This window comes from Oryctolagus cuniculus, chromosome 15, assembly GCF_964237555.1.
Source record: "Oryctolagus cuniculus chromosome 15, mOryCun1.1, whole genome shotgun sequence".
Lineage (NCBI taxonomy): Eukaryota > Metazoa > Chordata > Mammalia > Lagomorpha > Leporidae > Oryctolagus > Oryctolagus cuniculus.
In genome coordinates this window covers 85,255,036-85,271,864 of record NC_091446.1, presented here as the reverse complement: position 1 = coordinate 85,271,864, position 16,829 = coordinate 85,255,036, and the positions used below count along the sequence as shown (strand labels likewise).

The following is a 16,829-nucleotide window of genomic DNA, read 5'->3' as shown; positions in this document are numbered from 1 at the left end:
GTAAGTTTTCTCAAATTTTCAACAAACTGATAACATTCGTGCCATATGATCTACTTAATATATTGCAAAATGCCATTATCTTGATACCAGTGCCTGGCAAAGCACAGTCATTCACCTCCATCTTAGCTGGAGGTTGGTGTTATTTATGAATTTAGATAAAATATGATCAAAATGACAAATTGGGGGCGTGTGCTGTGGTTAAGCCGGAGCTTGGGACACCCACATTCCGTACCTGGCTACTCTGCTTCCGACTTAGCTTTCTGCTGGTGCATCCTGGGAGGCAGCACTGATGCCTGCCACCCATGTGGGAGTCCAGGGAGTTCTGGGCTCCTGACTGCAACCTGGCTCTGCCCTGGATGTTTCTGGCATTTGGGGAATGAGCCAGTAGATAGAAGATATCCGTCTCTTTCTCTGTCAGTCTGCCTTTCAAGTAAATAAATAATTTTTTAATGGCAGAATGAGCACCCACATCTGCCTGATCCAACACCCCAAATCCTTTGTAAGAGTGAATTGCAGTCATGTGCTGCATAAATGTTTTGGTCAGTGATGGACCAAATATCAAACAGTGATCTCCTGGGATGACAAAGGCACTGGAAAATTCCTGTCACCTGGTGGGGTGGCCGTCCTGACATTGTAGTGCCACAGGGTACCCACTTGTCTGTGATGACGCACATGTAGACAGACCTGCACTGCTGTTCTGCTGATTGTGTAGAAGTGGAGCGTGTGCGGTTGCGTGCAGTACATAATCCTTGATGATAAACAACTATGTGACTGCTTCATGTCTTTGTCCTAGTATGCTTTTTTTTTTTTTTTTTTTTTGACAGAGTTAGAGAGAGAGACAGAGAGAAAGGTCTTCTTTCCATTGGTTCACCCCCCAAATGGCCACTATAGCCAGCGCACTGTGCCGATCAGGAGCCAGGTGCTTCCTCCTGGTCTCCCTTGCAGGTGCAGGACCCAAGCACTTGGGCCATCCTCCACGGCCTTCCTGGGCCACAGCAGAGAGCTGGCCTGGAAGAGGAGCAACCAGGACAGAACCGGCGCCCCAACTGGGACTAGAACCTGGAGTGCTGGCACCGCAGGCGGAGGATTAGCCTAGTAAGCCATGGCGCCGGCTGTCCTAGTATACTTTTTAGCCATTGGAGTGTACTCCTTCCATACAAGCTTACTGTAGAGCAGTATGCCATGTTGTGCTGGCAGCAGCCTCATACACACTGTTAACTGCATCCCTTGAGGCCATGCCGAGGGATTGACCTGCACCACATAGATTTGTGTCACTCTCTGATGTTCACACAATGTCAGAACCGTCTAACACAGGGCCCCATCATTAAGCAGCACATGATTTTATTAAAAATAAGTAGGTATATCAATTTTGGAAAAGGAGAGAAACCATTGGCAGACATGATTTGAGAAATGTCTGTAAGATGACAACATTTGGTATAGGATTGCTAGACGGAAAAATCCAGAATTTGTTCAGGCGAATAGTGCATGAACATGGGGCTGCCTCGCCTCCTCTGAGCTCACAGCAGACAGGGAGTGAAGGGGACATGGAGTGTGTGTGCCTCTCTGGGGTGTGCCTCACAGGAATTGACCAGTAAGTAAAGCAGTCTGTGTGGTCCCTGGAGCTGGAGGGACAGGGAGCCTGGACCCCAAAGATGAGCTGCTGTGGGCACGCTCTCCCGGAACCATGCTTTGCCCTTATCTGCTGTTAGTGGGGACAGCCCCTGTGATCATAGCTGACAGCCATGGATGTTTCAACAGTGATTTTTGAAACAAAAATGAATAGCAGCTAACAAGAATAATCAAACGTTTTCAATGAAAGCACCATGAAAGAGCAGCACCAAATTTTAACAAACAGAAGAGTTAACACATAAGAATATGAATATCAATAGAAAACAACTTTAAAAAATACATCTTTAGGGAGACTAAATATGTGTATTAATTGCGTAAAATGAGATCTACTGAAAAAGCATCAGAACTTGGAAACTGAAGATAGAAAAATCAGTAAAGGACTGAACACTGGATTGGTCACAGCTGAAACAGGTCTGTGAACTAGAAGGCAGGCCAGCAGGACAAGACCAGGAGCAAGAGAGAGCGCGAGAGGAAAGTGGGGACACGGAGAGCCAATCCAGAGCTCAGAGGTTGTTTCTTACTAGTTCAGGAAGGGGGCAAAGAGAATAGAGGGGGAGGAAACTGAAGAAAGCTCTGCATAGCTAGGGAAATGCAAGAGAACAGCTGTGAGGGCACAGCCTGATAGCTTGCAGAGACATTAAAGCAGCAAGACCTTGCTTATCCACAAAGGGATGAGAGTCAGGATGGAGTTCACTTTCTTTACAGTAGTGGTGCCAGAAAGCAGTGAAGGAAACCATGGAATTCTGAAGGAAAACAACTTTGACTCTAGAATCCTTATTTGACCTACTGTTTGAAGGCAAAATAGACGGTTTTGGACAGTCATGGGCTCCAAATGTGTTTCTCACATTTTTTCGGCCTGACATAATGAGACCTGAAAACATGTTAAGAGAGGAAGCCCTGGTAATAAAATGGTAGTGAACCCCCCCCCCGCAAAAAAAAGTAAACCTTTTGTTTAAGTCTAAGTAGTTGTTGCTGAAACACATGATGAAAAGGAAGCGAGTAGCCATTTGGGATTTCGAAGTCGGAAGGTGTGTATGTGGCACACACAGTGTTCTACCGAGCACTCTCAGCTAAGGGCCCAGAACCAGTGACCCCAGTGGTCATAGCACACTTGGCTCCCACATCGTAGTTTCTGAATCAGTCAGCCGTCGTCATCCTCAGGGATACTCAGGTTCCTCAGGTAATGTGGTGTTTTACATATCATCTCTGCATATCCCCTGTTACTTTAAATCAGCTCCGGTTGCTTGGGTGACTGTCACGTATCAAGAGGGAAACGTGAGAGTGGAGAACACAGCAGTGTAATGTAGAGGCAGTGCCCATAGGTGTGTTTCAGATGGCAGTGTCACGACAGTGCTAGTATTCATGTGCCCTTTACTGTACGCAGGGTGCTCCTGAGAACCTCCGAGGTAGGTGCCGTTACTAGCCCCTTTGACAGATGAGAAACAGCTGTGCTGCCATTGGGTGTGTGCCCCAGGGGGGCCCAGAGCCTGGGCAGTGTGGCCCCAGTCTGCCGCACAGGCTGCCTCTGTTGAATGGACCCCCATGTCAAGTCAAGAGTCCATTCTATACCAGGCACCATTCAGAACTGGAGCCCTGGCACCTGGAACAGACATAGTTACCTGATCACAAAGACCTTTATTCTAGCAGGAAGAGACGGAGTAAAACCCGATGGTAAGGCTGAGTTGTGAGAGTGAAGTAGGTGGTTTTGGTGCTGCATTTGGCCAGAAAGGCCTTCCTGGGGTGGGGCTGCTGGAGGAGCCGTGCAGGCGGCAGGAAGGCATCAGCTGGCAGTGGCTAGGGGAAGGCGGCCGCAGGCAGAGGAACAGTCCTCGGCTTGTGAGGCACTGGGGCACAGGGGCACAGTGGGTGGGTGTTGCACACAGAGCTGAGTCCCGTCATGGCAGGAGGGGCTTGAATGCTGCACTTGGTGTGGAGACTTCTTCCCAGAGAAGGGCGGACTGTGTGCGGCCACGGCAGGAGGCGGTCCACGTAGACAGGAGGTGGCCAGGGTGGTAATTAGGAGGAAGGCTGAACACGGTTCGGAGATGGAGCTCACAGAGCTTGCTGGCAAACCAAGTACAGGGGTGAGGAAAGGGGAGGGGCTGAGAGAGGGGAGATTTGGACCACAGCTGGAGCCAGGGTATCAGGCGTCCAAGGGGAGGGGCCCAGGGCTGGACTTGCAGGCTCTGTGTGGATAAGCTCAAGACGTGCTTAGGAGGACAGGCTAGGCAACACAAGAAAATACCAGTGATTGGGACCACCGGTGACTCGAGTTTCCTTCCACTCTTCTCGGTGAAAAGTGTTACTTTAAGAATCAGACAAAACCGCCGGTGCAGCGGCTCAATAGGCTAATCCTCCACCTGTGGTGCCGGCACACCGGGTTCTAGTCCCGGTCGGGGCGCCAGATTCTGTCCCAGTTGCCCCTCTTCCAGGCCAGCTCTCTGCTGTGGCCCAGGAGTGCAGTGGAGGATGGCCCAAGCGCTTGGGCCCTGCACCCCATGGGAGACCAGGAGAAGCACCTGGCTCCTGCCTTCGGATCAGCGCGGTGCGCCAGCCGCAACGCACTGGCCACGGCGACCATTGGAGGGTGAACCAACGGCAAAAGGAAGACCTTTCTCTCTGTCTCTCTCTCTCACTGTCCACTCTGCCTGTCAAAAAAATAAATAAAAATAAAAAATAAAAAGTAAAACCCTGGATCTGGAACTCAATCCGGATCTCGCCACGGGTGTCAGAGACTCGGGAGCCATCGTCGCCTGCTTCTCAGGGTGAGCGTCAGTAAGGACGGGACTCCAGTGGCTCCGGGACTTGAACCCAGGCAGCTTGGTAAGGGATTCCAGCGCTGCACCAAATGCTCACCAAGCAAATGTGTATTGAAAGCTCCTGTGTGCTTAGTATTAGCCGAGGCTGGAAGCCGTAGCAGTGATCAGCATCCGCAGGAGTCCTGGGGTTTACATCCTAGAAAGGAAAGGAATGCCCCCACAGGAAACAACGAGAAAAGAAAGTGCGCACTCCGTCCTAGCTGAGCCCAGCCCTCAGGGCCCCGGGGTCACTCCTTGCTTCCCAGTGGATCCTGCCTCTGTGCCAGTGCCTCCCAGCTTTCCCCACTGCTCTCAAAACTCGTCCCCTGCAGAACTTCGTGTTCCTGCCATCCACGGGAATGTCTCTTGGCTGCCCCACAGACCGCTCAGGCGCTCTGCAGCCCACATCCAGCTCCCTGGTGCTGCTGTTCAAGCTGACCCTCCCCCGGCTGTGGAACACCATCTCAGGCCCGCGGTCAGGACTGCGGCTGGCGCCATCCTCCTCGCCCCCCACCCTACCCCACCAGTCCGTCGCTCGCCGACTTCTGTCAGTCCCGTGTCCTGAATCGTTTGCACGTCCATTCACTTTTTCGTACATACTACAGCCGTCCACACCTCCAGCTCCCCATCCCTTGCTATGAGATGCTGCCTCTTACCTGGACTCCTCACCTGCCGTCTGGCCGCCTCTGATCCATTCTTGCTACTCCAGCCAGAGTGATCCTCTGAAAACACCACATTACTCCTGCTGCGGCTCTTTGCAGGCTTCTCATTGCCGTCAGGATGAAGCACCGGCCACGAGACCGGGCACCCAGTGTTGTCTACAGCACAGCCCAGTAGCCCCTTCTAGGCCGCTTCTCCACCTCATGTGGCCCATGAGTTAACGGTGGTTATAGTGTTAATGGTTAAAAAAAATTCATCATTTCATGGCACATGGAAATTAGAGGAAGTTCAAATTTCAGTGTCCATGAAGACAGTGTACTGGGACACAGCTTGCTCCTGTGGGTTAGTTACTGTCAGTGACAGCTTTCCCTCTGCAGTGGCAGAGGTGGGGAGCTGTGACAGGGACTGTGTCCTGCTGGCCTTTTACAAGACAGGCTTGCCGAGCCCTGGCCTGCACCGGGGGGCACCTCACCCTCTCTGACTCTGAGTCACCACCCTTCAAGCCTCGGCCCAAACTTCCGGTTTGCCGGAACTCTTCCCCAAGCACATCTTTTCACTTGGCCCACTCCTCATCTGTCAGCTTCAACTCCAGCTTGGTGTCTTCAAGGGAGCTATCTCAGAACAGCAGTCTAGGTGAGGCGTCTGTCCTCTCTCTCTCACATCCGTATCCTCACCCTTCTCCCTGCCCAACTCAGACTCCGTGGCCAGGCTGTTCCACAGTCCCATTGGCGCGTGCCTACCTGCTCTGTTCTGTGCACCTCCCAGCGTTCTCTCATGGAACTTCAACCTGGTTCAGGGTGACTGTTACTGAAGGCCAGAGCAGTGGCCCACACACAGCCCTGCTCCATACATGGCATGGCTTTGCCTCTGTGACCCCGGGCCTGCGGGTCCGGGGCTGCCCTAGTGTCCTGCACGCCCTTTCTGCACCCTGCAGCCCCTCGCTGCCCCCCGCCACATGCCTTGCTTGCTCGTTCACTGGGAAAGGAGAAGCAGCGGCAAGTTCTCTTTCTGCTGCTCTCCTGAGCTCCGCCAGCCTTGCTGCCCAGCCTCTCCCGCCCCCACGTAGAGCTGCCTGAAGGCACGGCAGCCTTTGGCAGGGGACTGGAGCGCGTCCCTTGCAGCTTCACCCTCCTGCCGCCTGTCCTCATTTTGCCTCCTATCATTCCCCTAAGCACACAGAAATGCCGTAATCCCGTAGCTTATCTTTAGGAAGTACGAGCAGCCCTGTCTTAACCCCAGGCCTCACACTGTCAGTCTCCTGTTTGTCAGACACTCCAGGCATGCCCCTCCTCGGGGTCACTGCACACGCTGCCCTCGTGACCGGGAGTGATCGGCTTCCCAGAGAGTGCACTGCTCGCTCCCTCATGGACACTCCAGGCATGCCCCTCCTCGGGGTCACTGCACACGCTGCCCTCGTGACCGGGAGTGATCGGCTTCCCAGAGAGTGCACTGCTCGCTCCCTCGTGTCGTCCAGGCCCCTTCACACCCCAGGGCAGCTCTGCGCTGTTCTGCCCAGGTTAGATCGTCCCCTGTGTGTGCTCTCTGTGCTGTGACTTTCTTCCCAGTATGTGTCACCCCCTAGTAAGTAGGTTTACTTATCTGCTATTTTCTCACCAAAGGGAAGGCTCTGTGGGCCAAGGCCTTTGTCACCTGTGTGCACTGCTGGATTCCAGTTACTGGAGCCGTACCTAGCAGATTAAACGTGTTGAAAGTATGAATCAGGCTTCAGCTTCTAAGCAGAAGTGATTCTGAGGGCATCAAAGCCCTGATTTTTAATTTCTTTCTCTACTTGGACTCAGGTGACAGCTTTATTTTATTTTAAAAAATGCTTATTTGTTTTCATCTACTTTAAAAGCCAGGTAGAAAGGGAGAGAGAGAAATCTTCCATCCACTGACTGACTCCCCAGAGACCCACAATATCAGGGCTGGGTCAGACCAAAGGCAGGGGCCCAGAAGTGCATCCGGGTCTTGTCTGAGTGGCTGGGGACCAGGCACCTGAGCCATCATCTGCTGTCTCTCAGGATGCGTTAGCAGGAAGCCGGATTGGAAGCAGAGCAGCCAGGACTCAGACTGGCCCTGCGGTGTAGGATGTGGGCTTCCCGGGCAGCGGCTTACCCCACAAAGCCTGCACACCCGCCCCTACAGCTTCCCTTTAAAGCTGGTTTCCCTCGCGGTAGAAAAGGGCTGCAGGAGTTCCAAGTGTCGCGTCTACGTCCTGCACCAGGGGTCAGCCAACTGCTCTGTGTAAAACCAGATAAGAAATGTGTGAGGCTGTGCAAGCCGTACAGGCCTGCTGCACCCGGACTGGACTGCTGTAGCATCACAGCTCTCAGAGCACAACTTACAAACAAGTGAGTGTGCTGTGATTTAGTAAGATTACTTAGAAAAGCCAACAGCAGAGCACATTAGTCCTAGGCTGTAGTTTGCTGGGCCCTGCTCTCAGCCATCCAAAAAGAACAAGTGTATTTTCTTTAAAAGATTTATTTATTTATTTGAAAGTCAGAGTTACACAGAGAGAGGAGAGGCAGAGAAAGAGAGAGAGAGGTCTTCCATCTGCTGGTTCACTCCCCAATTGGCTGCAACAGCTGGAGCTGCGCCGATCCAAAGCCAGGAGCCAGGAGCTTCTTCCGGGTCTCCCATGTGGGTGCAGAGACCCAAGGACTTGGGCCATCTGCTGCTGCTTTCCCCAGCCACAGCAGAGAGCTGGGTTGGAAGTGGAGCAGCTGGGACTGGAACCGGCACTGCTTTACCCACTACACCACAGCGCCGGCCCCGCAAGTGTCTTTTCTAGCAGCTGTCTCAGAAAACCAGGGGACTTTGTTTTCCAAAGTTTCCAACAACCTTCTCCTTTTACTTGTTGGCCTGAATTTTATTGGATCCTGATAGTGAACCAGTTCCTATGTAGTGGGGAGAAGTGGTCTCACTGGTAGAGTAGTCTTGGCTACTATGAGGCTACAGTGCTTCCTGTAGCTCCTGGGCTGCGTGGGGCCAGGGAGTACCAAAGCAGCACTGCCCACCAGGCGAGATGGGGGACGGATGCTGAGCGTGCACTCAGGTAAGAGTCGATGCGTGTGACAGGTGTTTTGTGTGACTGCTGCCCTCTCAGAAAGTAAACCCCTTGAAGGTGGGCCCCACGCTGACCACTAGCAACCTCAGCTTGCCCCTTGTACAGGGCTTGAATTCAGTTAGATTGGAAGTGGCAAAAAGTTGGTGCGAATCACTATAATTTTTTATTTTGAGGTTTTATATATAATATAAATGCATGTGATCCCACTTGAATGACAGGAAAAAATATTTTGGAAAATATTTTTGTTCCTTTATTGTTTAAAACTTCAATTCTTAAGGGAATAAACTGATTTTTTTTTTAACTTAAGGTTCATAAAAAGGATTCTGGCTTTTGGCGAGATTTTGGTTTTGGAATGACTTGTCAATATCGGTCGGATTTCCTGACCATTGGTAAGTATATCTGACATTTAAAGATAGGACTTTGTATTTACTCTAGCTCTCACAGCATTTTCTTTTTTATATAAAGGTTTTATTTAATAAATATAAATTTCATAGGTACAACTGTTGGATTATAGCGGTTCTTACCCCCATACCTGTCCTCCCACCCCGACTCTTGTCCCACCTCCTACTCCCTCTCCCATTCTTCATTAAGATTCATTTTTAATTAGCTTTATATACAGAAGCTCAACTCTATACTAAGTAAAGATTTCAACAGTGGGTGCACCACACAGACACACAAAGTATAAGGTACTGTTTGAGTACTAGTTTTACCGTTAATTCTCATAGCACAACTCATTAAGGACAGAAGATAAAAGCATAATTTTTACCGGTTCCTCATCTTTTTGACTCTTTTCCCGCGTTTGCAGCAGTTGTTAGAAGCACTGTCACTAAAGATCTCTCTTCTGTTCTCATGAGTTGTTTCTCTCAGATTTAGTCTAAGGGGCTTCTTGTCTTTTCTTTTTAGAGATGGAGCATCCTCAATTTTCGTTGCGTTACTATGCGAAATCCCAGTTTTTAAGACAAATGGAAAAAAGCGCTCTTTCTAGCTCTGATGGAACTGTTGGAGGTGGGGGCTGGGAGTCATTGGCTTCATTGTCCGTTGCTCTAGGCCCAAAGGTGACCCGTCGTCCAGTCTGATCCTCTTCCCCACACCAGCTTCAGTCCTCCCCAGCAATACATCGAGCGTCAGAGAATGGTTCAATAAAGCAGCTGAAGCCTGATCCTGTGTCTCCCGGCTGCCTCTCCGCAGCATAGTAGAAGTCACAGGATACATTTACGTGCCTCCTAGACCCATAGCACATTCATTATTGTACTCAGTCACTCGTTCTAGAAATCTCTGTCTTTTTACCGTTGTAACACACAAATATTGGAAAATCAGGAAATAACAGTTAAAAGATTATTAAATGAAACTAATGCCCTTTTCCCAGATTTCTTGCTTAATAAAATCAGCATTCATTGTTCCTCAAAAAATACATTTTATACATTTTTCAATGCTTATAGTGCCTTATTTTTATATAACAACTTGATTGAGGTGTAATTCACATATTATTAAATTTACCACTTTGAAATGTACAGATACTGAGTTGTCCAGCTTTCACCACAATCAAACTTAGAATGTTGTCATCACCCCAACAGTCACTCTCCATGTCCCGCCACCCCCCTTCCTCATCTCCTAATCTGCTTCTTGCCCCTTCTGGGCATTTAATATAAATGATATTATACAATCTGTGGTCATTTAGAACTGGCTTCTTTCACTTGACATAATGTTTTCAAGAATTGTCCATGTAGTGTAAGGCACTTAATTATTTTTTACAGCTGAACACTGTCATTGTATGGTTATACCATATTTTGTTTATCTGTCCATTGATATGCGTTTATGTTGGTTCTACTTTTTGGCTCTTATAAATGCTCCTGTTATGAATATTTGTGTATACGTTTTTCTGTGAATATAGCTTTTGTATTCTCTTGGCTATATCCCCAAGTGTAGAATCCCTGGGCCACATGTTAAGATTGTTTAACCTTTCGTAGAATTCTAGTGTTTTCCTGAGTGCCTGTATCATACTCTCTTCCCATTGTCAGTGTATGAGAGAGCTGATTCCTCCACGTCCTCATTAGTACATATTATTTTCTGTCATTATAGTGGAGGTGATATGGGATGTCGCTGTGGTTTGATTTTCATTTTTCTGATGCCTAGTAATATTGAGCATCTTTTCATGTAATTATTGACCATCTCTTTAGTGAAATGTCTACTCAGATCCTTTGGCCACTTTTAATTGAGTTACTGGAGTTTGTTGGGCTTCTTGGAATATGTACATTGATATTTTTCATCATATTAGGGAAGTTTCAGTAATTATTTCTAGGAATATTCTTCTGGTCCTTATTTTCTCTTTCTTATAGTCATTATATGTTGATGGATACATACAAGCATGATTTATTTTAATTTTTGAGCATATTCAGAATGGCTGCTTTGGAATCTTTGTTAAAAAAAAAAAAAACATTGAAGCCCTGTCAGGCATTTTGTGTTGCCTGCTTTCTGTCTTTTTTCTGATCACATCTTCCTGTTTCTTTGCCTGTGTCATAATTTCTTTTGAAAACTTGACATTTTCGGTAATAAATTGTGACAGTTCTGGATACTTAGTTTCCCGTACCTCTAGAGATTTCATTTTTGTTTCTTCTTGCTTGTTGGTTTTCTGACGTGGCTACTATTTTAATGAATGTTTTACCCCTCATCCCTACTAAGGAGTGCATCAAAAGCGTTCTTTTTAGCTTCAGTATTTCTTCCCTCTAGCATTTATTTTTTACTTCTGATAGTACGCGTTTCTCTGCTTACATCACCCGTCTTGACTGCTGTCTGCTTATCTGTTACCTTAGCGTGTCAGTCACAGCTGTAGATTCCTAGCCTGGTAACTGCAGCCTACCTACCAAACCTGAATCTGGACCAAGTGTGTGTTCTGTCTCTGCACACGGGTTGTTTGTTTGTTTGTTTGTTTGTTTGTTTTGGCATGTTAGTATGCCTTGTAATCTTTTCGTTGAAGCTGGACTTGATTTGCTGGGCAGAAGGAGCAGCAGTAGTACCCACGGGGGGTGTGGTGGTGAGGTGGGGAGTGAGCCTGTGCCCCTGGACTGTGAACCTAACGCGGCTTCTCTGTTCTCCCCTCTCCTCCGAGACAGAGGCTACTGATGAAACCCCTGCAGGTTAGGCCCTGACCCTCCATAGATTACTCTGATATTTTTCAAAATGGTTGTCCATCCGGTTCTCTGCCTTCCCCCCGCCCCTGAAGCATTTTAGAGGATTTGTCTCTGATACTCAGCATGAGAACCCAGTAGAGCTCCTGTAGGTAAAACTCGCAAAAGAGTGGGGTCCTGATGCTGCCCCCTCCGTTATTTAGCTCTCTTATCTGTACTTGAGCCTCCAGCGCTTCCTCAGTTACAGCCCAGGCTTTCCTACCGGAGTGTGGCTCCCGGCCAGTCTGCTCCGGGAGGTCCTTACTGTTCTTGTTTTCTTGCCTGTCTGGCTCTCCAGGTTTGGGGCAGGGGTTTGCCCTGTGACCTCACTTCACTGAGTGAGAGGATTTGTTGATTTTTCAGTGTGTTCAGCTCTTGGTTTGTTGGGCTGGAGACTGAAAGCCCAGAGCCCTTGCTGAAGTGTCAGCGCAGCGTGCCTGGTGTTTGAAGAGCTTTCTTGTATCTACAGGGGAGAGAAACTGAGAGTGTACCAGGGCGTCTGGTCCAGCTGTGACCGCTCAAACAGGGGAGAGAAACTGAGAGTATACCAGGGCATCTGGTCCAGCTGTGACCGCTCAAACAGGGGAGAGAAACTGAGAGTGTACCAGGGCGTCTGGTCCAGCTGTGACCGCTCAGAATCACACTGCCCAGAGGCTTCAGGATCACCGTCTACCTTGTGCATGTGGAATTAAATGGGTAGAATTGTTTCACAGATACAAGCTGGAAACCTAGCTTTTAATTAAAGAATCATCTTCTTTTGTCTGTTTTTAAAAGAATCTGTTTTCTAGCTCTTCTAAAAAATTATAAATGGTTTGTGTTTTCCATGCCTCTTTAAAAAAAAAGAGAGATATATTTATTCACATGAACGGCAGAGTTACAAAGAGAGGGATGACACTTCCATCCACTGATTCCTTCCCCAGATGGCTGCAACAGCCAGGCTGGGCCAGGCCAAAGTCAGGAGCCTGGAACCTCCGTCCGGGTCTCCCATGTGAGTGGCAGACGCCCACGCGCTTGGGCCATCTTTCTGCCATCGTCTTCCTAGAGATGGCTGAGGTAGAGGTTCCTGTCTTCAGGAGCTCTAGAAAGAGTGCAGGCATGAGACAGAGAGCAGAGGTAAGCAAGGTAGCAAGGTGTAATGGGGTAGGGCGCCCGTCAGGGAGGGAATCTGACGGGGTAAGCAAGGTTACGTGGTTTATGGAGAGGATACACCTGGCGGGCTGGGTGGGCATCTCAGCAAAGAGCCGAGGGGCTGAGCTGGGAGAAGCACACTGATGGAGCCGGCGGGCATCTCTGGAGAGACGGCACGCAGCCTGTGTGCAGACGGGCTGGAAGGGAATGGGGTCCAGTTCTTGCCTGCAGTTCTCCTTCCTGCCGCCCTCTTCTCCTGGACATAAGGGTCTGCTGGGTGTGCAGGGGTGAAAGTCCTCCCAGGGTCTTATTACCCACTGTTGTCAGACTGGGTAGCCCACTTGGCCTGAGGGGAGGCTAGGGCCACCTGTAAAGTTACCGGGGCTATGGGCAGGACTCTGTAGTGTGAAACACAGGGCTGCTTCTCAGGCGTGCTCCGCAGGCTGCTGGAGGCGGCGTCATGCCTCTCCACGGGTGCTTTGTCTTCCTTAGGCCCCTCTCTCACACACGTAGGCTCGTTTCTAACTTCCTGCTGACATGACCAGGTGCACTAGCAGGGGGCTGGATCAGAAGTGGAGCAGTGGGGACTTGAACTGGCACTCACAGCGGATGCCGGCATCCCAGGCAGCAGCGTTTGCTACAGTGCTGGCCCCTCGGTGCTCCTTTAGGTCGTTGTTCACCTTGAGCGCAGTTTGAAAGTCATCTGTTTTATCTCCCATGTCATGCGTCACCCCACTGTAGTTGGCCTCTTGCCCCATCTCTCCATCAGAGTCGTTCTAGGTAGGATTACAAGTAACGTTTTTGCTGCCAGGCCGTTGGTTCTTTCTAAGTTCTTAGTAGCACACACGACAACTACAAGACACTCCACTCTCTGCACTTGGTGATGGTACCTTCTCCAGAATTTTCTTCTGTGTCTGGGGTCACTTGTCAGTCTTTTACTGACTTACCTTTCTCTGCCTCTGTTTAACCTCTAGAAATGGGCATTTCTTATTGTGCAGACCCAGGCTTTGTTTTCCTTCAATTAAAAAAATTATATATTTGAAAGGCAGAGTAACACAAAGAGATCTTCCATCAGTTAGTCAGCTCCCCAAATAGCTACTGCAGCTGGCTGGGCCAGGCTGAAGCCAGGGGCCCAAGCACTTGGGCCATCTGCCCCTACTTTCCCAGGCACATGAGCAGGGAGCTGGGTTGGAAGAGGAGCCACGGGACTTGAACCAGCACTCTGATATGGGGTGCTGATGTGGCAGGCGGCCTAACCCACTGAGCCCTTTGTCTTTCTGGTAAACTGCTTCAGTAGCTTTCATTTATTCTTGTTTTTTAAATCATCTGTTCCCCCATTCTCACATTTTTAGCTCCAGCTTGGTCCTTGTTTTTTTCCCTCTTGGGAAGTTTTCTGGAAACCAGAAAGAAACAAACACACACATCTCAAAGAATAGAACAAGAACCTGAGATTATAGGTGGTTTACGTATCCTTCTCTTCCATTTGACTTTCTACAGGTTTTCTGTAGATCTTTTCACATTTCCAAAGTGTTCTCAGACGTTTGATCTCACGCTGATGGCCTGGAGCTGCTGGGGTCCTCCTAGCACCTGGCAGCTGGACGGCAAACAGGGACATCAGTCCTCCAGCTCGGTGGAAGCAAAACGCCTGTTTTTACGAGGCCTGCAGGTGCCGTGGGTGTCAGGCAGTTGCTTACCGTGTCCATTTTGACCCTGCAGGTGGATTTGACATGGAAGTAAAAGGCTGGGGTGGAGAAGATGTTCATCTTTACCGAAAATACTTACACGGGGACCTAATCGTCGTTCGGACTCCAGTGCCTGGCCTCTTCCACCTCTGGCACGAGAAACGCTGTGCGGATGAGCTGACCCCCGAGCAGTACCGCATGTGCATCCAGTCCAAAGCCATGAACGAGGCCTCTCACTCCCACCTGGGGATGCTGGTCTTCAGGGAGGAGATAGAAACGCACCTTCATAAACAGGCGTACAGGACAAACAGCGAGGCGGCTGGTTAGGGTGGCTGCACCCCAGCCAGCACTGCGTATTCAGCCTTAATGCCAGCGCCAGCTGCAGTGCCTCTTTCAGGGAAGACGTGTTTATTTTCCATGTTCTTTCTGACATTACTTTAGCATTTCAGCTTGATACAAGAAAAGGTTTCAACGCGAAGCCTCTGTTCTCGGAGAATACTGCACTATGACATAATTGACAAATGAGATCTGGTGTTTGAGTTAGTTTCTACGCTGTGCCCTGTTCTGCCTGCATGTGGGATTTCGTGTTGCCCCGGCTGCAGGGGGTGGCGGGACGGGATGTGCCGGGCAGAGGGAGGGCCAGGTGCCTCCCTTCCCTGTGGGAAGATAGTCTCACAGGAGTAGTGTTCACCTGCCAGCCGCCAAGCTCGTCTGCTTGATGTCTAAATAAAGGGCTCTGGTTGGCCGAAGAGTCCGTTTGCACTGAAGCAGAGGATAATTAAATGGCCCTGTAAATCCCCAACCAATCAAGAGAGAACAAAAATCCAAACCCCTGAATGTCTTTCTCAATGAATGAGTAATAATAGGAGACAGGTTAGAGCCTGTGGCTTAAATAAATATACAACTATAACATCATGTTCAGGACTAATAGTCGTAGTTGCAGTAACTGTTGAACAGCAGAAACAAACACAGAAACATTTTTAACAGCTTTTAATTATGGTGGCGTACAGGATATCAGCAGTGTCTCAGAACGTCAGTTTACGTGAGTGAGCTACACCAGGGCCTTCCCATGGTGGCTTGGGATAGATACTGTAGTGTGATTTTGTTTGTTTTTCGCTTTGTATTGTCTCATTTAGCATGGATCCATATATATTTATTATCCTTTATTTTAACTAATATATATGTACTTGCATTGTTACAGTAGTGAGTTGAAAGAATGTCACTGAGGCGAAGAAGACAATTTAATGAGATCTACTGTAAGAGAACTGATTTGAGGAGAGAGAAGATAGTCTGAACTGAAATCTGAACTATAGAATATTTTAGAGAAATGTATTACTTGCCTATAGAAAGAATGTTGTTTTAATTGAGGTATAAACTACAGACAAAATGAATAAGAAAATATATTCAGGTAGGACTGTACTACGTTATTTATCGCTCGCGGCTCTTTTACCACTGGGTCAGTCGCTTGATCCAGAAAATAGAGAGAAGGTGGAAAGCATGCATGAACTTTTTAGCCTTTTCCTTTTAAAAAGGACCTCGTTGTATATAAACCCCTGAAAGTTCACACATGAAAAATCGTTACTCCTTTTGGTCAGTAAATTATATCTGAAATATCAAACGTTCTAAATTCCTAGGTGCTAAATGAATTGAGTTTTACAATTCCTCTTAACCAATTATTACAAACTTTAAGTCAGGGTAGTGTTTAGGTGTTTTTTAAAGGATATGTAAAATGTTCTCTGCAAAACAGTTCAGACCGCCATCGTCTTTTATATACAATTATTTATCGTGAAGCCCAGTGAATTATGGTATTTAAAGTGAGAGAACTTAACTATTTGCACAGGTAAGTCGAGGATTGTTTTTTGAGAAAAATTATTTTACTTTTATTCCTGTTTTTTTAAACTAGCTTTTAATTTAAAGACAGAAGCTAAGCAGTGGAAATATACTATGTTTTTGACATTAAATGGTACCAATAAAGTATTTTATTACCAAAAGTTAAATGCAGTTGTGATATATCGTCTTTCTGTTGAAAAAAGTCATAAATACAGAAAAGTACACCATATGCATTTGTGCATTTTAAAGAATAAGAAAGCGAACCAGTGCAGCAGACCTCAGGGACGTCACCAGTGACCCCTGTGTGCCCCTCTGCACCCCACACCCTCACCCTCTCTGTAGCAGTCCCCCTGGTTGTTGTAACCATTTTTTACTTCCTTTACTCCATTGTTTTCTCAACTGTGTATGTATCTCTACCCAAAATACTGTTTAGTTCTGCCTGGCTTTGAATTTACGTACATTATTATTTCATTGTGTAGTCTCTAACTTTCTTTCATGCAATTTTATACTGAAAGTCACCCATGTCAGTCTCAAAATTCACTCTTTTTTACTATTGAATAGTATTCCATTGTTTGACTATAGTACAGTATTGCAAAATTCTGCTGTTGGTAAATGTTTGTTGTTGTTGTATTTTGCTGTTTGCTTGCTTGCTGTGGTGGTTCAGGCAGTGCTGCATGACCACACTGCACCTGTCTCCAGCAGCTGTGCCAGTGTTTCTCTGGGAGTAAATGTGCAGTCATTGGCCACGCACATGGGTCCTACTTTCAGGTGAGCCACCTTCCAGCACTGGGTGAGAGTTAGTTTTGCATACTTGGCAATATTTAGTTTTATAAGCCTGTTAGTTCTTGCTAATCTAATGGGCAGATACTTT

At 48.0% G+C, this 16,829-nt stretch overlaps 1 protein-coding gene across 2 annotated transcripts in view; it reads left to right on the top strand.

Annotated features, from left to right (window-relative positions):
* CSGALNACT2 (chondroitin sulfate N-acetylgalactosaminyltransferase 2) overlaps nucleotides 1-16,125 on the top strand; it is a 49,445-nt gene extending 33,320 nt beyond the window's left edge. For both annotated transcript variants that reach the window (XM_002722500.4, XM_070058380.1), the window contains exons 7-8: nucleotides 8,462-8,543; nucleotides 14,163-16,125. In XM_002722500.4, coding sequence (XP_002722546.1) covers nucleotides 8,462-8,543; nucleotides 14,163-14,455 — 375 coding nt within the window. In that variant the 3' untranslated portion in view covers nucleotides 14,456-16,125. The remainder of the gene's footprint in view (nucleotides 1-8,461; nucleotides 8,544-14,162) is intronic.
* The last annotated feature ends 704 nt before the right edge of the window (nucleotides 16,126-16,829 follow it).